The sequence below is a fragment of the Chrysochloris asiatica genome, unplaced genomic scaffold (assembly GCF_000296735.1).
Source record: "Chrysochloris asiatica unplaced genomic scaffold, ChrAsi1.0 scaffold00226, whole genome shotgun sequence".
In the NCBI taxonomy this organism is placed as follows: domain Eukaryota; kingdom Metazoa; phylum Chordata; class Mammalia; order Afrosoricida; family Chrysochloridae; genus Chrysochloris; species Chrysochloris asiatica.
The window spans coordinates 1,541,477-1,563,069 of record NW_006408744.1 but is presented as its reverse complement, the minus strand read 5'-3'; the positions used below and the strand labels follow the sequence as shown (position 1 = coordinate 1,563,069).

At 38.7% G+C, this 21,593-nt stretch overlaps 1 protein-coding gene across 1 annotated transcript in view; it reads left to right on the top strand.

Annotated features, from left to right (window-relative positions):
* DHTKD1 (dehydrogenase E1 and transketolase domain containing 1) overlaps nt 1-21,593 on the top strand; it is a 100,382-nt gene that overhangs the window by 22,220 nt on the left and 56,569 nt on the right. The window contains exons 2-7 of the mRNA XM_006873178.1: nt 1,280-1,435; nt 6,978-7,189; nt 7,982-8,176; nt 11,199-11,468; nt 17,871-18,042; nt 19,691-19,889. Of these exons, the coding sequence (XP_006873240.1) occupies nt 1,280-1,435; nt 6,978-7,189; nt 7,982-8,176; nt 11,199-11,468; nt 17,871-18,042; nt 19,691-19,889 (1,204 nt within the window). The remainder of the gene's footprint in view (nt 1-1,279; nt 1,436-6,977; nt 7,190-7,981; nt 8,177-11,198; nt 11,469-17,870; nt 18,043-19,690; nt 19,890-21,593) is intronic.

Genomic DNA, 21,593 nt, shown 5'->3' with positions numbered 1-21,593 from the left:
TAACGGCCATTGGTTCCAACACCGTATGGGGTTTCCAAAGAGCGGCTGGTAGGTTTGAACCACCAGCCTTATGGCTCAAACCGACCTGCTGTCCAGTGCTTATCCTACAGCACCAGACTAGGACTCCAATCACTGTCATGTGTTCAGTTTATTTATTCATATATAGGCGCACTGGTGGTACAGTGGGTTAAGTGCTGTAGTTAAAGTGAATAGAAGTAAATACTGTTAATATGGAAGAGTTTGCGATCATTGTAATGATCTGAAGTGTATGTTTTGTTGAATATGAGACTTATGATCTGTTCTGTAAAACTTCACTTAATTCACAACAAAAAGTTAAAAAATATTTTCCCTGAAATATATACCCTCAATAATAGATCTTCTATGTCTTGAGGAGTTTGTGGTTAGTTTATGTAAGGCTGCTGAGGATGAACATGGAAAAGGGAAGAAAGCTTTTGGCACAAAATAAAGGAGTCTAAGACAGGATTGGGTTATTGAAAGATAATAGGATAATGATTTTCATTTACTTGGAGACCAAGCTGCCACTCCTCTGGGGTTTTATGAAGGGGACTCTTTTTTTTTGCATTATGTGACAAGATCATCTCTTAATAACTTTTCCTAGTCTAAGATTTTTGTGAATTATGAAATAACTATGTACCTGGGATCTTTAAGAATTAAGTAAAGAAATATAACATTGATTGTGTAGTTCTATCTACAAATTTTCATTTTTATGTAAGATATCAATATGAAAATACTTCAGACATTTCGGGGACCAAAAAAAAGAGCCATATTTATCTATAATCTCAATATTTTAGCAGTTCTTTCCAGTTTGGGGGGTTTTCCCTTCTAATGCCTATCCATCTGCTTAGCTATTTTTACATCTGTGTACTCAGTTCTGGAGCCCTGGTGTGGCACTGTGGGTTAATTCGCCAGAATGCAAAGCCGTTTGAACTGCAAGGTTGGTGGTTCAAGCTTACCAGCTGCTTCTCGGATAACCCTATTCAGGGTTGCTGTGGGTCGGAACTGACTCGACTGCACTTTACAACAACAACACTCAGTTCTAGTTCCTTTTTTAACCCCCCTTGCAGTAGCTTTAGCTATCATGAGATAAATTTAAGACTATATATGTGTTTATCTAGATTCTGATAGTCTTTAAACCTGAATGTGGTGATTAGGAGCAATGCATGAAAAATGTTTATATCCACATTTCTTTCAAAAGCTGATTTTGCCACTTGAAAGCATTTCTTAAACTGTTTGTATTGTTGTATTTTTCCCTAATTAGTTGATCATGGCCTTGCCAGATTGGTGATGGTATATTGTGAACATGGTCATAAAGCTGCCAAAATAAATCCCCTCTTTACCGGACAAGCCCTGCTGGAGGACGTGCCTGAAATCCAAGCTCTTGTGCAGACCCTTCAGGGACCCTTTAGTACCACAGGTAAAGTTCATTCACAACCATAGTGGAAACAGAGAACTGCCCACAGGAAGTGAGGATCTATATTAATATCTCGGGGCTGTCAGAATAAAGTACCAGAAAATGGATTGCTTATATGTAACAAAAATGTATTCTCTCACATTTCTGGAAGTGAGAAGTTGAAATCCAGAATGCTAACAGGACCATGGTCTTTCTAAAGACCGTAGGGGATGATCATTTGATATCTGTCTACTTCTAGTAGCCTCAGGCTCATTGGTTTATATGTAGCTGCAGTTTAATTCTAATCTCTGCCTCTGTGGTGCCTTCTCCCTTATAAGGGCACCACTCCTATAGGATTAGCACCCACCATACTCTCCCGTGGTCATTGTGTTAACTGACAGCATCTTCAAAGGCCCCATTTCCAAACACAGCCATCCTCACAGGTACCAGGGGTTAGGAGTTCAACATGTCTTTTGGGTAGGTACAATTCAATTTGTAACAGACTCCATTCTCTCTTCTTGAAGAAACTGCTTGCTAGCCAGAGGTGAGACTTCCATGTGATGTGAGGAGACAGCAAGGAATATGTTTTAACTGCTCTCACGGAGGAGTCTTGAAGCTCTCGAATGGTCTTCTGAGAGGGCTTGTTTCCTGTGTTCAAAAACTTATTCAGCTTCCATATAAGCCAGATGAGCCCTGGTGGTTCAATGGTTAAGTGCTTGACTGCTAAGTAAAAGGTTATCAGTTCAAACCCACCCAGTAGCTCCATAGGAGAAAGACCAACAATCCACTTCCATACAGATTACAGCCTAGAAAAAACCCCATGGAACAGTTCCATTCTGTTACATGGTGTCATTGAGTTGAAATTGACTTTCTGGCACCCAACAATAGCAACATGTGCCAGACACTTTGTCAATACATTCTTACAGCCACCCACCAAAGTTGTTATTGCCATCTTAATGGAGACACTGAGAGTTTAAGTAACTTGTAGCTAGAATGTGGCAGAGGTGAAATGATGACAACTCAGGTCTGACTGTTTTCAAAACTGTGCTTTCTAATTTATCCTGTGTTCTTGCCCGTAGCATTCCATTTTTTCCCATCTGAGAAGTTAAAAAAAAAAAAATTGGGCCTAGATCACAAGTCATGATCTTGGGGTCCTCCTATCTCATGTGATTAATTGGAAATAATTTACCTTGGAAATGTCAAATTCTGATAGTGTGTCAATTAGTAATATTCTGTCTATTGTTTATAAGTTTATTTATAAGCCAAATATTGTGTCTTTAAAATGACAGCATTTACTTTTTTATCTCTTGTGGTTCTGGGGATTGATTGGGCCCTGATAGGTCATTATCAATTGGGGTCACTCATGAGTTTGCAGTCAGAATGGTCGGGTGGGGGTCATCAGAAGATTCAGTCACTCACCTGTCTGGAGTCTGTGATGCAAAGAGCAGGGATCTGTGATTCACTTCCTTGGGCATTTCAGTCTCTGTCAGTGTAGTCTCTCCACATTGTTTCTAGAGCTTATTTGGCTTCAGAGGATCCAGACTTCTTATATGTTAACTCAGAACCCCAAAAGTCTGTGTGTGTCTAGAGAGGGAGCCTTGGGGGTCACATGGTGTCACTTCTGCCAAACTCTACTAATCAAGGCAGTTACAAAGGCTGCCTAGGTTCTTGGTGGGGGTGTCAAGGTTCTGGAAGAACATGTGGGATGGGAATTGGAGTTGGATGGGATTTGGAGTTGGGGCTATTTTTGAAATATTCAGTCTCTGAGAAATAAAACTCTGCCAAAATGAAAATGTATGTGAAGACATTTTGTGATTTATGAAATGTTTTATGTTGCGCACTACAACTGAATGAAAAGTTTAAAGTTTATATATACTGACAATGTCACAAGACAGCTGGAATTAAGATTGGGTGTGCATATGTTATCTCAGTCACTGTCCAAAATGTTAAGCCCTTGGTCATCTGTCATATCTGAACTTCTCCTAAGATTCTCCTTTATTTCATCTTCCTTCCACTGTTCTCTGCCTCATCTCTTCACTCTGTTCTTAGGAACCCCCGTTGCACACTCCTGACTCCCATATTTATACAATATTCCATCAATGTTTTTAACTGTAATCTTAAGGGTTTTGGTTTTTTTTTCAGGTTTCTGATTCCTTTGTAGCTTTCAAGTCGAAGCTGCCTGTTTTCTCTCTCCGATATTATTTTCAAGTTTCAAGATGGCAGAAGGACACAGGAAATCCTACATAGTTACTTACCTTTATTTTTTAGGAGAAATTCCTCCACCTGTACAATTCAGCTCTACCTTCTTTTGCCTTACTGCCGCAACTACTGACCTCCAGTATCTGACTCACAATCTTCCTCTTCATGACAACCTGCCACTACTTTGGAGACTTGAACATCCACATCAGCAAACCTTCTAGCAATGCAGTCTACCACTGTGGTTTTCTTTAGTCTAAGGTCATCACCTGCATGTCACCTCTGCCATCTTAATTTCAGTAGTTAACACTTTTACTGTAAGCAATTCATCCTTCCACCTATTTTACCTTATTAGGCCCACTAGCATTGAGCTTTGAGCTCTATCTGACCCCTGGTTCTTTTGTGTCTCCAGTTTTTCTCAGTTACTCATTCCTTTCTCACTTTTTCTTCCATGCTTCCTAATATAAGACGCTTCATTTTAATCACTTTCGCTACCATCCTCAAATTTCTTGTCACCTTATCTTCTGCTGCATTTGTTCTTCAAATTTCCAACTGTGTCAGTACAACAATACCATTTTTCTTTAGGCCTTTTAGTGAATTAAGCATGACTGAATTGTGCAACCATATTTCCACTCCAAGTTCATGATTTCAGTCAATCCTATTCTCTTGATGTCACTCAGCAGTCCTTTAGCTAATTCTTGGTCATCTCCTTTAAGACTCATCTTAAAATATCCATATCCCTTCTGCCCACTTAAAATGATGTCTATGCCATTCACCCTCATCCTCCTACTTCATTGATAGGAATCTGCTTTGCTGTCTTACAGTTATCTAATTCTAGATCTAACCACAACTCTCTGTGTTCCCTTTCTTGAGGAAAGAAGCATTTCTTAGCTTATTCCTGGTTATCCTTCTACCAATTTATAGGTGTCTCTCTGGGATCTCAGTTATGAATTATCTCTTCTTTTTCCAGATCTTCAACTTCTCTACTGGCTTCTTTTCAGCACATAAAGAAAGTTAAGGTTTTTACATCTTTAATAACCATTGTTCATCTTCTTCCTCACCCCACATAACTACTACCTTAGATTTCTTCTTTTCTAGCTAAGGTTCTGGAAAAGCCTATGGAAATGGTTCCTATTTCCTTACCTCCAGTTTACTATTATACCCACTTCAGTCTGCCCTTTGCCTTTATTGCTCTTTGGAAGTTTTTCTTGCAGACTTCACTGGTCCATTTAATTGGTAAATCCAATAGAACATTTTAGTCCTTATTTGACTTTTTTAAGGTGACATTACAAACAACTACTGATCATTTTCCTTCTTTGGTTCCCTATAAGAAATACTTTCCTTCCACTTTTGACTGTGATTTTTGTCAGACCGTGGGAGGAGTGTGTTCACACCTCTTGCTGACCATACTTATTGATTTTTTTTCTTTTGTTTGAAATTACCTCTCTGCCCTGCTGCCCTTTTGCATTTGAACTATTCCACACTCACATTCAAGAACATTCTCCTTTGATTCTAAGAACTCTTGTCTGCCCATCCCACTCTCTTCTCCATCTCTCACATAACCTTCCACAGCCTTAGAGAAGACTTTGGATAGTCTTGGTTTCCATAACACTACTCTTTCCTGTTTTCCCTTTTCTGCCTTTTAGACTTTCTTTTTCATCTCTCTCATGGGATCATTTTCAAGGGGTGAGATCCTGCTTTGTGAAGCTGAGGTTCCCAGCACTTGCCAAGGTAGTGTTCAATATATTCCCTCATTTGCACTCTCATTTTACTATCCACAACTTTCAACAATAGCACATTTAACAAAACTTAATCTGATATCACAATAACACCATACCCTAAAAATATGTTCAAACCCTTCATTCAGCATTTGAGAATCTGGGTGTGGCACTATAGGGTAAGCACTTGACTGCTAACCACAAGGTTAGTAGTTCAAAACTACCAACTGCTCCTTGGAAACCCTATACAGGGTTGCTGTGAGTCAGAACCATCTGGAGGGCATTTAATAACAAAAATTTCATTCAGCATTTGGATAAAACAGGAAGTTGTTGTTGTTAAGTGCCGTCGAGTCGGTTCCGACCCATAGCGACCCTGGTACAGGGTTTCCGAGGGTGTAAATCTTTACGGGAGTAGAAAGCCTCATCTTTCTCCTGCGGAGCGGTTGGTAGTTTCAAACCGCTGACCTTAAGGTTTGCAGCCTGATTCATAACCACTACGCTACCAGAGCTCCTTGAAACAGGAAGTTACTTACCTCAATTTACATTCTTCTTACTGGAAGAAACCACCAGTCCATGTGGCGTTATACTGTTATATGTCTTTAAGACTTTCTCCCCCCATAAGTCTGTGATTTTCCTTGAGGGAAAAGACTTTCTCTTAGTCATGTTTGTACACTCAATGCCAACACACTTCCTGACATATGGTGGTTATGTGCCGTGGAGTCAGTTCTGACACATAGCGACCCTGTACAGGGTTCCCCAGGCTGTAAATCTTTATGGGGCAGAAAGTCTCATCTTTCTTTTGCAGAATGGCTGATAATTTCAAACTGCTGACCTTGCAGTTAGCAGCCCGATTCATAACCACTACACTATATGGACCCTATAAATCTGATGATTGGATGAACTAAGTTATCTATATATTCCCTTTCTTAGAGGTATTTTAAGTACATGTAATTTCTACAAATAACAGGAAATATGAAAAATTCAAAGCAGTTTTTACAATCAGTACCAAAGAGCTAACATTTATTGTTAGAAGCCATAAGCACCATAGAGTAAGTGTGGTTTTGTTAGGTCCATGTTGTAGGGTTAGGGGAGTGACTGATGACCAATGATTGATTTAGTGCTGAGCTAACCAACTATCATACCACCCTTCCCTTTGTTTGCCTGAGAGTCAGACAGATTTCCTTTTCCTTAAAATGTTGCTTTGATATTAATTTATTTTTAAATTCACACTGAAATAAATTGTTCAATAATAGACATAGTTATGTAGCTATTAACTAGATTAGAATATTTTGATAGGTAAGTATTTCAGCTAAAGGTAGAATAAATGATTTTTAGCTATTAAACAGATAAACATAGGCTTCAAATTGTAGTTTGGAATTACTAGTACTGTAGAATTAAAACTTGGCATAAGACATCATGATCTGTTTTTGTTAAAATAAAAAAGATTTTTTTCCCTTTCTAATTTTATTACTTTATGGTCTCTCACCATATTTGTTTTTTTCTTTAGAAAAAAAAAATATAAGCATTGATGATGACCCAAGTTATTAAGAATGGAATTCTCAGAATGGAAACTATTATTTTGGTATGCTCTATAATTTGTTCTCTACATGGTAGGTTATTCTTTAAAATGATCCCTTTGATTCCATTCATAGGATTATTGAGTATGGGGAAGGAAGAAGCCTCTCTTGAGGAAGTATTAGCCTATCTCAACCAAATATACTGTGGACAAATATCTATTGAAACCTCCCAACTTCAGAACCAGGAGGAAAAAGACTGGTTTGCCAAGCGGTTTGAGGAGCTGAAAAAAGAGACATTTACCACAGAAGAGCGAAAACATCTGTCAAAACTAATGTTAGAATCTCAGGTATAAAAGTAGCAGCCAATATTGATGAACAGATCATTTTCTATAAAGATATAAATATTGAAGAAAGGAAATTAAGGCACTAACTCTTTGAACTTATTCCCACCATTCCATCAACAAAGCAGACACTGTAATAAATATACACACCACTTTATCCTAAAAAAGAAAGGAATAGAACCTCAAACAACTGAGCTATTGGTTCTCAGTCAAAACACCTTTTATGCATTTACCTATTAATTCTACAGAATATTATAAAATCCTTAAGATCCTGTTTCACTTTTTATTACTTCAAGTAATCAAAAGAACTGTGCATAAGAGAGGCTGTCAACAAAAATGAATGGAACCCAATTTCTGACAGGAATATGGCCAGGATTCAGGCGTTCTTAGATGATGAGAACCTATTTCCAAGTTGTATAGTTTGTGACTTAGATTAAATAGCACAGTAGAGTCCTGAACTAAAATGGAGGCAATAGAATCTAAGGCCAGAATCCTACCAGAACGGTATCTGGTGAGTTTGAACTTGAGGAAAAAATGCATTCTAAGGGGGTCCCTTTTTGAGTAAATTATTCTACCCTTCAGGTTGTTATCCTGGTTTTGCTTAGTGCCCTCTACAATGTTTTTCTTACTGTATTCAATAGTCTTATATCCATCTTTGTGGTACAGAACGAAGGGCCACCACTCCAGTCACTTGAAGTAGTGTGGCATCGTTTTACAAAATACATAAACTTGTCTGTCTTTCACCAGAGTAGTCAGTTATCTTCTCATAACTAATGTTTCTGTTGTGATATTCCATAGGAGTTTGACCACTTTTTGGCCACTAAATTCGCCACTGTGAAGCGCTATGGAGGTGAAGGGGCTGAAAGCATGATGGGCTTTTTCCATGAATTGCTGAAACTGTCAGCCTACAGTGGGATAACCGATGTTATTATTGGGATGCCCCACAGAGGGAGGCTTAATTTATTGACAGGTCTCCTCCAGTTCCCACCAGAGGTAAGGCATTTCCCATGTTTCTCAATAGCAGTTTTTGTTTCTCCCGAGCAATGATTGTTTCAGAATAACAATGATGATCATTCTTCCTTTTGGAAAGCCAACTAAGCAGATGAAGTAGCTTGATAGAACCTAATGTTTTAGATGGAGTTCTGGTGTGACGCTGTAGGATAAGCACTGTACTGCTAACGACAAGGTCAGCAGTTCAAACCCATCAGTCGATCCTTAGAAATCCTATACAGGATCTCTATGAGTCAGGACTGACTCGACAGCACTTAACAACAATGCTTTGCATAAGGAGGCTTGCTGGCACAATGGTTAAAGCACTGAACTGCTAACCAAAAGGTTGGTAATTTGAATTCACTGCTACCAGAAAGATGTAGCGGTCTGCTCCTGTAAAGATTTATAGCCTTGGAAACCCTATGGGATAGTTTTACCCTGTCTTATAGGGTTACTGTGAGTTGGAATTGACTTAGTGGCAATGGATTTGGTCTTCATGGTTTTATGTTTTGGATCAAAATGGTATTTAGTTGATTTTCTGCATATTCTCTTACATGAATTCTTTCCATTTAAGAATTAAAGATTAATTTTATTTTCAAGGAATATCCAATCGATGAATCCTGTTATCTGATGCATATTTTCTTATTTAATAAAAATTGTTGAAATGAGCACAAAGATCTGTGCAATTCTTACCCTTCCAAGAAGTCAGGTTGTTGTTGTTATGTGCAATGGAGTCGGTTCTGACCCATGGTGACCCTGCGCAGGGTTTCTAAGGAGTGGCTGGTGGGTTTGAACCGCTGACCTTGTGGTTAGTCCAGTGCTTATTCTACAGAGCTACACCAGGACTCCCCAATAAATCTTGGGTCCCTTTAGTTACAGAGTTTATAGTTAACAGATTTACTAAAACTAGTAAGACATTTTTTGCTCAAGAGATCACTCCAGTGAATGCTTTTATAAATAATGGAATCTTGGTATTCCCACTCAGTTCAACTCAGCTGCTTTGCAAATGTCTCAAAACACTTGATACTCAGGAATGAAGATTTTATACCAGGGAACATCAGTGAGACCTGACATTTAATTGTAACCAATATGCATGGGTTAACTTCACTAGTATTGTAGGGCAGGAGATTAAAATTAACTACAAATGTTTTAAGGACTTGTCAAAGTTAAACAGAGTGGACAAGGTCGGTGGAAGGATGTGTTAGCCTTAAAACCTTTACAAAATATATGTGGCGTCATGTCTAAGGACCAGACTTGCATTACTACACATACTTCAGTTTTTCTGAATTGAAGCAAAACAAAATAAAACAAAACCAGTTTCTATCGAGTCAATTCTGACTCATGGTGACCCTATATATATCAGAGTAGAACTGTGTTCCATAGGGTTTTCAATAAGTAATGTTTTGGAAGTAGATCACCAGGACTTTCTTCAAAGTGCCTCTGGATGGACACAAAATTATAACCTGTGGATTAGCAACCAAGCACCTCAACAAGGACCTCCTTCTTGTTGTGTGTTACATCAAATCAGTTCCTACTTGTAGCGGTCCTATACAGGGTTTCTGAGAGTGGCTGGTGGGTTTGTGCTGTCAGCCTAGTAGTTAGCACTCTGATGTATATCCTACAGCACCATACCAGGGCTCAGAACTTCCATAAGAGGTTGATAATCAGTTTCTAAAAGACAAAGTACCTTAGGAGATATAGAATACAGTAGAACAAAAAAACTGACAATTGTGGTTATGTACTGAAATACATAAGGAGCTCTGGTAACATAGTGGTCACAATTCGGGCTGCGAACCTCACGATCAGCAGTTTGAAACTACTAGCTGTTCTGCAGGAGAAAGATGAGGATTTCTGTTCCCGTAAAGATTTACAGCCTTAGAAACCCTGTACAGGGTTACTGTGAGTCAGAACTGGCCCCATGGCACATCACAACAACAACAACTGAAATACATGCTGAAATTCTCAAACCAAAATTCTTTTTATAACTATTCTAGGCCAAAATAAGATGCAGAAATTACTATAGATTATTATATTTGTGAGAGACATGTATGTACTCACACATTATTAGTATGTATGTTCATATTTGCAACTAGGTCAGTAAGAAACTGATTGGTCATTTAAATAATTTGGGTAATTTAGAGGAAAAAAGTTTGTCAATTGTAAATGAGATGAAAACATCTGTCTCAGAGAAGATTGTGAAAATGAAGTGAAAGAATGAATACAGAAAGTCCTTTGTGAATTTGATACCATAGTTCATCATATCTGTCTTGAGCTAACCAGTATACTTCACCATGCATGTCCAAAGAGGATTAAGTGTTAAATTCCATTCTATTATTTTCCTCTCTAACTTTAAAGAGATTGATACAGCATTCTTAAATGATTTTTCTTATTGCAAGTTAGAGATAATTTAAGATTTGCATTATGACACATGCTAGATCTCTCTTGGAACCCTATGTGGCACTGTAGGATAAGCACTGGACTACAAGGTTGACAATTCAAACTCACCAGCTGCACCTCAGAAACCCAGTACAGGGTCACTATACCTACTCAACGGCACTTAACAACAACAACAAGAGCTCTCTTAATGTTGGACTTCATTCCATTTTGAGGATTTGTAAATAATTCTACACAAATTGAACAGTGTTAGAAGTTTGTGTTTATCTTTAGATAATGCTTATAATAATGAAGAGGAGTTTCTGGGTGGTGCATGTAGCTATCATATTCAGCTGTTAACTGACAGGTTGGAGGTTCAAGTCCACCCAGAGACACCTTGGAAGAAAGAGCTGGTGGTCTACTTCTAAAACATAAGCCATTGAAAACCCTATGAAGCAGTGCTTCATACGTGGATATGTGTTTGCCGTGAGTCCAGATTGATTGATTAGACAGTAACCAGTAAAGATAGTTGTAAAAGCACTTTTGTGGGTTTTTTTTATTGTATGATTTGAACTAACCACCTCTTTCCTAGCATTTGTTGTTGTTAATAGTCCTTATTTTATTATTATTTTTTAATATCTATTCTTGTTAGCTGATGTTCCGTAAAATGCGAGGCTTAAGTGAATTTCCAGAAAATGTCTCAGCCACTGGAGATGTCCTGTCTCACCTGACCTCCTCTGTTGACCTGGACTTTGGCGCACACCACCCCCTCCATGTGACAATGCTGCCTAATCCCTCACACCTGGAAGCTGTTAACCCTGTGGCTGTCGGGAAAACTCGTGGAAGGCAGCAGTCTCGACAGGATGGGGACTACTCTCCAGACAGTTCAGCTCAGCCTGGGGACAAAGTTATTTGCTTACAGGTACTTCTAACTGCAGAGAGTGAAGCCAGAGATGGAAAAACCAGGAAACAGGAATATCCAGATTAGTAGGTCTAAAAGAAGAGTATAGACAGTCAACATGAACATTTGAGAAAAGATTATGGATCGTTTTAAAAATTAATAGTAGAGTTGATGTCTAGTCCCAAGATGGGCTTCTTGCTGTGTTTTTCTTTCTTGAGTCATGGATGAATTATGGCCATATTGACTGACATACCTGTTACTTCTAAGAGGATGAATCTCATTGGTGCTCTGAAAGTATACCCCACTAGGAAACACATAATATTCATGTATCTAACAAGGTCACTAAGTGTGGGTTTCATTTGCTTGTTTCTTTTAAGATGAAAGTTTTTGACATCAAGGCAAACAATATAAAGAATATGTAGCCCTTACTCTGAACCCCCAGATTTTGGTAACTCACAGAATCTTTTAGAAGTTTGGACTGTGGGTCACATACTCTTCTTTGAGTAGATACTCATTTAAATATGAACCCTTCACTACTGGGGACAATCTGCCCTGGATATCAGTGACTGACTCATCACACCTAACAGAAAAAGATAAATATTCAAGGTAATACTTAGAATAATCTGCTATGTATACAGATAACAACATCATCATCTTATTCATGTTAATTTTTCATGGGCCAGAAACTTTGAAGAAAGTCAATGATTGGATTTGATTATGATATAGTATTTCATAACAAAAATCTTCAAATCATTAGCTAGACATTCTCTTTACCTTGCAATTGACTTACTTCATGATAATCTGAAATATTTTAGTCAATTGTATTTACCCAGTACATTAAGCAGATTTTAATGTCAACTTCTGAAGGGGTAAAAGTGATACTTTCCTTTAAAGGTATGAAAACTGATTGCCCTCCTTTTTCTATTTTGTGTTCTAATTATACTTTCCTCTGCTATGACAAGGGACCTGGTGGTGTAGTGAGTTAAGCATTGGGCTGGTAACTGAAAGTCAGTGGTTTGAATCCTCAGCCGCTCTGCAGGAGAACGATGAGGCAGTCTGCTTCCATACAGGTTCATAACCTTGTGAGCCCCATGAGGCAGTTCTGCTTTGTCCTATGAGTCTACTATGTCACTGTGAGTCACAATCAACTCAATGGCAGTGGGTTTAGTTTGGTTCTATGCCTATTCATGTGTTGCTTTTTTTTTTTGCTCCCAAATACAATTCTACTTTCTTTTTTTTACATGTTTATTGTGAATTGAGTGATAGTTTACATGGGAGAACATTGGTTTTATACTCATTGTTTCATTACAGTAATTAGAATCTCCTCTGTGCATCATCATTCAACAGTATTTGCTTCTATTCCCTCTGTTTGTTTTTGTTTTGTTTTTTAATTGTGAACTTAGTGAGAGTTTACATGGGAGAACATCAGTTTTACACTCATCATTTCATTGCAATGATGGCAATCTACTCCATGCATCATCATTCAACAGTATTTGCTTCTGTTCCCTCTGTTTTTTTTGGGGGGGTGGAGGTGGGGGAGGGGTAGTGGGGGTGGTAGGATGTACACCAAAACACTGAGGAATGTATAATAATTTAAAAAATCAAAGAGCACATTCTGCAAGCCTGCCTCCTGGCCACCAGCATACAGCCTTTCTCTTTCCATGAGTCCAGAATCATCACCTGCTCTATCTCTCCATGTCATCATTTCTGCCATTCTGGCTTCTCTGGATAGGGTTCCACATTCTGCTCGTGCTCTTCTCCCTTGATGGTCCTAGGGTCCTCTGTCCCAGAACTGTAAGATTAACTACTCCCCACTTTTTGTTACTAAACTTCTACCTTTGCAGTTGTGATAGTAGCAATTAGTCATGATAACAATGATTCACTATTGAATCATAAGAATCTTATCCCTATCTCCTTTCACCAGACCTGTCTGGACAAGGTGAAAACTATTCATCATGAATTCTACCTTCCCTTGACAATTCTACTTTCTTGTGGGAGCTCTGAATGTGGAACCTATCAAATCACGTTCAATAAGATTTCTGATACTGCTTTTCATCTTTTTATTTTCGTTCTGTCCTGGACCTGGTGAAAGTGAATTCTCACAATCACCCAGCTGTGTTTGGTCCCTTACTCCCACAAAAAAGTTTTATAGGGCATGGTCTAGTGGTTTCTCTTCTGAATTAAGAAAGAGAATACATGAGCTGATGATAAACACACACACACTTTAGTGCCAAGAATCTTAAGACCATAAAAATATGATGCAAGTTGTGAGGAGATGTCATGTTCTTATCATAGCAAACAAGCAATACTCCTACTGCAGCATCTTTTTAAAGGAGCAACAACAAAAAGCAGACTACCAGATCTTTCTCTCATGGAGCCACTAGTGGGTTTGAACCATCAATCACCATGAGGGCTTGTTTTTTCTTTCTTTCTTTTTTACATCATTACCCCATAAGAGACCTCATTAATTAGAAAACCAAAGGGTTCAGATTTCAGGAACCCTTTGACCCTGTGAGGTGTGAGGTTGGACTTTTCATTTGTATTGTGAGATAAAGAGAATATGGACTCTGGAGCTAAGCTTCTTGCTGTTGTTAAGTGCCATTGAGTTGGTTCTGACTCATAGCAACCCTGTATAGAGTTTCTCAGGACCTACTGGTGAATTTGAACGGCAGACCTTGTGGTTCAAACCAACCTTGTAGTCCAGTGCTTGTCCTATAGGGCTTTGAATTGGTTCTTTCCTGTTTGACCCCCTGCTGAGAATTTGTGTTTCTGTCCCAGAAAAGCTGAGTCAGAATTTACATTTCAATAGGATCCCCAGGTGATCCAGCATCTTGTCAAAATGTAAATTCTGTTTTCCATCTCTGGGGTGGAGTCCTGGTCTGACAGCTGCAGGATAATGCACTGGATCACAAAGTGAGTTTGAATTTTAAGTTGGTCCTCAGAAACCCTTTACAGGGTTGCTATGGGTTGGAACCAACTCCACAGCACTTACCAACAAACATCACCTCTGAAAAGGAAAGGCAAAGTCTCAACAGAGGATTGGTGTGGTGGGGTAGAGTGTCAGTCCAGAGTGACTGATTTAAAGCCCTGATTTCTACTGTGCTGTAGGATCAGCACTGGACTGCTAACCAAAAGGTCGGCAGTTAAACCCACCAGCCGCTCCTTGGAAACCCTATACAGGGTTACTATAAGTCAGAACTGACTCAGAGGCATTTATCAGCAACAACCTCAGTGAACTTGGCTCTATGATTTAGGTTCTATGAGCCTCATAAGTAAAATAACAATTTATGCTGTTCTTCAGTTTCTGAGAATGAAATGAAAATATGTGCATGTGAGGTGCTTGACCGCAGAGAAGGACCTCAAGTGCTTGGAAGGAAGGGGAAATACGATGGTTAAGCAGAAAAAGCAATGAACTTAGGCATCATTACATCCAGCACCTAGTCCTTATGGTTTCATAAGGAGCCCCGGTGACACTGTAGGATATGCACAACTGCTAACCGTAAGTTTGGCAGTTCAAACCCACCAGCCACTCTGCAGGAAAAAGGTGAGTCTCTGCTCCAGTGAAGAAGCAAGCCTATACAGGGTTGCTATGAGTTGAAATTGACATAGAGGCAGTGGATTGGATTTTGGTTTAGTCCAATCCATGCAAAATATATATATACATGTATACAGTTAACCCTTGAATGACACAGGTTTTGAACTTTGTGGGCCCACTTATATGCAGATTTTTTTTTTGCCCCTGTTGCTATTGCAGTGACCTCAAGTGTTGTATCTGATTTCTGAACCTTTGCTCTCTTACCTTGTCTGGTTACCTTACCAGGTCGTTGACTGGATTAACAGAGATAATATATCGATTGTATAAACAATGCTGTTGTTGTTAGGGGTCATCCCTCCATTCCAACTCACTGTGACCTTATGCACAACAGAAGGAATGGTCCTGTGTCCACCTTGTTATGTTTGAGCCTATTGTTAATGCAACTGTGTCAGTCCATCTCATTGGAGGTCTTCCTCTATTTTCACTGACCCTCTAGTATATCAAGCATGATGTCCTTCTCCAGGGATTAGTCTCTCCTAACAATATTTTCAAAGTACAAGATATGAATTCTCATATCTTAAGATATGAGAGCATTCTGGCTGTACTTCTTCCAACAAAGATTTGTTTGTTCTTCTGACAATCCATGATACTTTCAGTATTTTTCTCCAACACTGTAACTCAAATATACCTATTTTTCTACAGTCTTTCTTCTTCATTGTTCAACTTTCATATGCATATGAGATTAAAATATCATGGTTTGGGTCAGATGCACCTTAGTCCTCAAACTGAAATCTTGGCTTTTTAGCTCTTTAAAGAGGTCATTTATAACAGGTTTGTCTAATTCAATACTTCCTCTGAGTTCTTGACTGCAGCTTCCATGAACATTGATGGTGGGGTCAAGCAAAATGAAGCCTTTGACAACTTCAGTCTTCTCTCCCTTTATCAGGATTGTATTTACTGGTTTATTTACTGGTCATGAGAATTTTGGTTTTCCTTACATTGAGGTGCCATTCATACTGAAAACTTTAGTCTTTGATCTTTATCCATATTTCAAGTTCTCTTCGCTTCCAGAAAGCAATGTTGAGTCATCTACATACCACAGATTGTTATGAGCCTTTCTCCAATCCTGATGTCATGTTTTTCTTCTTCATATAATCCAGTTTCTTGGATTATTTGCTCAGCATACATATTAAATAAACATAGTGAAAGGATACAATTCTGACGTACACCTTTCCTGATTTTAAACCACTCAGTTTTCCGTTGTTCTGTGTTAACAACAGCCTCTTGCTCTTTGTATAGGTTCTTCATGAGCACAGTTATGTGTTCTGGAATACCCATTCTTCACAATATTATCCATAATTTGTTATAATGCACGCAATCCAATGCCTTTGCATAGGCAATAATGCACAAGTAAACATCTTTCAGGTGTTCTCTACTTTTAGCCAAGATCTATCTGATGTCAGCAATGACATCCCTAGGTCTACATCCTCTTCTGAATATGTGCACCATAGTGTTTTCAGTGACTGATTTCTTGAAAGCAGGGCACCAGGATCTTCCTACAAGACAACTGTGGGTGGACTTGAACCTCCAACCTGTCAGTTGGTAGTCAAATGTTTTAATCATCTGCATCACTCAGGGACTCTAGTTGTACTTATACCCATTTCCATCAAGTAGTTTCTGACACCTAGAGAACATATTGTACAGAGGGTTTCCATAGCTGTAAATGTTTTCAGTAGCAGATTGCCCCCATCTTTCTCCCAGTGAGCAACTGATGAGTTAGAATCGTCTGACCTTTCTGTTATCCACTGAGCACTTTAACCATAGCATCACCAGACACTAGCAATAGTAAGGTATAGGCTAGAAATGTTCTTAATGAACAAAGTGTTTCCTTTTCTAAGCCCAAAATAGTCTACCTTTTTGAAATGACAATTTTATTTAAGGATATATTCAATGGCATTTAAAAAACCTGCTTCCAAGTATTTGTTCTTGGTTCATATTTCAGTCTTTTGATTTTATTAATTTTATAGCTAAAGTAGTTGCCTTAAGTTAGGGTGCTTCAAATCTTCCTATTCTTTAGTTCAGCATTTTGGTGGTTTATGATAATAGCCTTTTAGAATAAAATCGGTATAGTTCATATTGTCTTCTGGAATCTACAGTTCACTCATTAGTTGCTTCACTTCTTGTTTTCTTTTTCATCTAACACCTTCTGCCTACCAGGTTTTGTAATGGTATTTTGATTCAGCAGACTTTGAATGTTCTGGAAGAATAACATCACCTCACATTATAGACATTACCTCATAATCATTAACATTTTATTTTCCACACACCTGTCTTTACTTGTACATAATATATTTATATTTCACACTACCTTGTCATTGCTGTTCCATCTCTGTCCCTGGTGGTCATATCACCCAGTGAGGATTAGGTGATGTGAGCTACATACATTTTCTTGGGGCAGAAGGGAAAGAACTCACAATTTGTGGTCTGCACAATTCTTTTGTGTCTCCCAGGCTGTTTACATGGAGACTTGACCAGAGTTGGTTTTCTCTCTGCACCTCCAACAGCCACTCCTTCTATGGCACTGCTGTGTGTAATATACTAAATAAAATATGTTAGCATGTTTGCTGAAGTGATGAGAACAGATGATGATGTGATGTAGATAGATCAATTGTGGTGGCTAGAGGAAAACAACTGAGTAGCATCTTTGAAAGAAGCTTTTGAGATCAGTTTACCTATTCTGGAAAATCTTGTAACCAGCAAAACTTAGAATAGGGGAGGAATGAAGGGTGGTTGTTTTTATAACTTTTAGTATTTTAAAGCATCGTATACCTATTGGAAAACCTGAATATCTTAATCCTTTGTTTTCCTCCCATTTCCCCATGATTTAGGTTCATGGTGATGCTTCTTTCTGTGGTCAAGGAATTGTTCCAGAAACATTTACGCTCTCCAACCTCCCACATTTCAGAATTGGTGGGAGTGTCCATTTGATTGTCAATAACCAGCTGGGTTACACCACTCCAGCAGAGAGAGGAAGGTCTTCCTTGTACTGTAGTGATATCGGTATGTAACCCAGGGAACAGTCGATGTTGCTGAATGAGACAGGGAATTGCTAGATAAATGTCCAATTCACTGAGAAGAATGTACCTCAGTGGTACATTCTTGGTACTCAATGCCAAGTTGATATTCCTTTGGAAGTCTGAGTGTGATCTTTAAATCCAAGGAAATGAGAAAAGCATGGAACCTAGAGAAAACAATATTACATTGCTAAGCAACCAATTAGATAATCTGGTAGAAACCAAAGATCAGCACAGTTTGTACAATAGTAGATCTTCATTAGGGTGTTCAAACATAAAGTGCCCAAGATCTTAGTCAAAAAGAATATATTCCACTACTAAATTTGGGTGAAAAGTTTGGTTGGAAATATGATGTAAAGAATCAAAGTCAACTTGTTTCAACTTGTGCAAAGGCAGGGCTTTTATTATCCATTCCCTTTTCACAAAGTTACAGAATTATTAGGTGGTAGGAGTTGTTCTATTTTACCCTGAACGAGATACCTCTGGGGGCTGTCTATGTGAGTTGGAACCGACTCATTGACACTTAACAATGACAATATGAAGCCTTGAAGTCCTGGTGTGGTGCTGTAGGATAAGCACTAGATCTCAAGGTTGGTTTGAGTATAAAGGTTGGTGGTTCAAACTTACCAGCCACTCCTCAGAAACCCTATACAGGGTCACTAAGAGTCAGAAGCTACTCAAAGGCACTTAACAACAACCTATGAAGCCTTTGTGATCAATCTGATAGAAATACTGGACATCTATTCTAGAGCTTCTCTTTGAAGAATATGTACTTTATGACCCTTTTATTTTAGGAGGTGAAATAATAGTAATCTTTGCTATATTTTATGGTGTGGTGCTGTGGGTTAGTGCACTGGACTGTGAAGTCAGTTTGAACCGCAAGGTCAGTGGGTCAAGCTCATCAGCTGCCTCTTGGAAACCCTATACAGGGTCACTGTGGGTCGGAACTGACTTGATGGCACTTAAAAACAACAACACACATGTTGTTGCTTAGTGCCGTCGAGCTGGTTCTGACCTGTAGCAACCCTGTATAGGGTTTCCGAGGAGGTGCTGATGGATTTGAACTGCTGACTTTTTGGTTCAAATCGACCTTGTGGTCCAGTGCTTAGCCTGCAGTACCACCCCAGGCCTCCATATACATATATTATGACCACTATAATAAATATAATAACAAAAGTAAGTATTAGCTATTATATACCAGCAGGAGAACGATGAGGCTGTCTGCTCTTGCAAAGATTTACAGCCTTGGAAACTCAGGGTCGCTGTGAGTCAGAACTGACTCGTTGATACTTAACAACACCAACAATTATGTACCAGGCACTGTGAAGCACCTTATTTGTATTATCTATTTAATCTTTATGTAATAATCACTAAGTAGAAGCTATTACCTCAGTTTTATAGATGAAACTGAGATGGAATACATTACTCTCCCAAGATCACACACTAAGTCACAGAGCTGGGATTTGAACTCTTTTTTTGACAGCTGGACTCCAAAGTACAGGTTCTGAACAACCAAACCAAATAAGCTCCAAGAGTGGGTAGTTCCTTCCACACAGGCATCAGGACTAACAGGAGGTGGGCTAATGTCATCCTGGGTTACCTGGCCACCTTCATCTTGGTCTTCTCTACCTCAGGGAAGTTGGTAGGCTGTGCCATCATCCATGTCAATGGAGACAGCCCAGAAGAAGTGGTCCGGGCCACTCGATTGGCTTTTGAATACCAGCGCCAGTTCCGCAAGGATGTGATTGTTGATTTGTTGTGCTACAGGCAGTGGGGCCACAATGAACTGGATGAACCCTTTTTTACCAACCCAGTCATGTACAAAATCATCAGGTACACTCCTTTGATGCCCCCCATACTCACTTATACTACTTGCTATTTTTATTTGTTTATTTTTATTAGATGCTCTTCAGTAGGGTAACCAGCTATTTGTCTGGGACTGAAGGGTTTCCTGGGACATGAAACATTCAGTTCTAAAGCTAAAATAGTCCCTGGCAAAGTACATGGTTGGTCATGCTATGGGTCTCAGGAAGAGTTTCTCATATTCTTCAAACTCTACATGCTTCTTCATTAAACCGTGAAAGGGCAACTTAGTAGCCTTGTGTAGCAGGCCCAAGGGAGATTGAAGTAGGAGGTCTTAGCAGAGCCTTGCTCTAAGCTACTTAGTACAACATTGAGAGAATCAGAAATTGAGCCTCCATAGTTCATCTGCAAACACACACCGTCCATAGAGAACTACTTTGTGCCTTGGAGAGAGATAGCAGGAGGAATGTTAATGAATGTTAATGCTGCCTTGTCCAATATAGTAACCACTAATCAGATGTGGCTTTTGAGCTCTCGAACTGTATGTGGTCTTAATCGAGATGTGGCGAAAGCATAATATAGACACCAGATTTCAGAGACAGTATGAACAAATGATTGTGAAATGTGGCAATAGTTTTAATATTGATTAGATACTAAATTGACAATATTATGTATATTGGGCTACAATTTTTAGATACTATTTTTAAATAGATTGTTAAAATGAATTCCACCTGTTTCTTTTTACCTTTTCTAATGTGACTACCACAAAATTAAAAAATACATACATGATTTGTATTGCGTTGCTATGGAACAGCACTGATCAGGAGACTAATCTGACAGAGAGGTAACATGCTTTCTTGGAAGTTTCTTTTTAAGATGTTGTTAAGTGCCGCCTAGTCAGTTCTGACACATAGCCACCCTGCATAGGCTTTCTGAGAAGCATCTGATGGGTTTGAACTGCCGACCTTGTGGTTACTAGTCCAGTTCTTATCCTACAGTGCCACACCAGGGCTAGAGAGTAAAATAGGCCTTCATCCCCCACTTTATTGCTTCATAGACATAAAGTTAGAGCAGAGGAATAAACTTGGTGACATTTTTCAAGCCTTTTTGGTCATGGCTAGCAAAAAGAACACTGTTCCAGGGAAAATAAATCTGTTTGGTTTGCTCTAAATTTCATTTAGCAATCTATTTTTGGAAATCTGTCCTGCTTACCTCTCATTTTTGTCATGATTAAATAGAGTAACTTATGTGAACATATATGTTATATATGTAGACTTTATAGTTAAAAGTACTACACAAATGTAGAGTGGCATTGTTATTGTAAAATCCAGGTGGTAGTAATTATAGCTCCAGGATTCTTCAGGCAACTAGAAGCAGATGTCGGCAACTTTGGGTTCAATATCTTTTTTTTTTAATTTTTATTTAAGGTTTTTATTATGGATTGAATGAAAGTTTACAGGGCACATCATCAGTTTCACATTCAACAATTCATATAACTTCTTTCATTATATTGATTATAATTCCTCCCCCATATACCATCAATTAAAAGTATTTCTCTCTATCCACTTTAGCTTTTTAAAAAACACACAAACAAAAAAAACCCACTCAGGCATTTATAATAATTTACATTTCCAAAGGGCGCATTCTGCAAGTCTGCTCTTGGCCACCAGTTCTTAGTCCTTCTCTTCTTAGTTGATGAATCTAGAGTCCTCAGCAGCTCCCCCTCTCCATGCC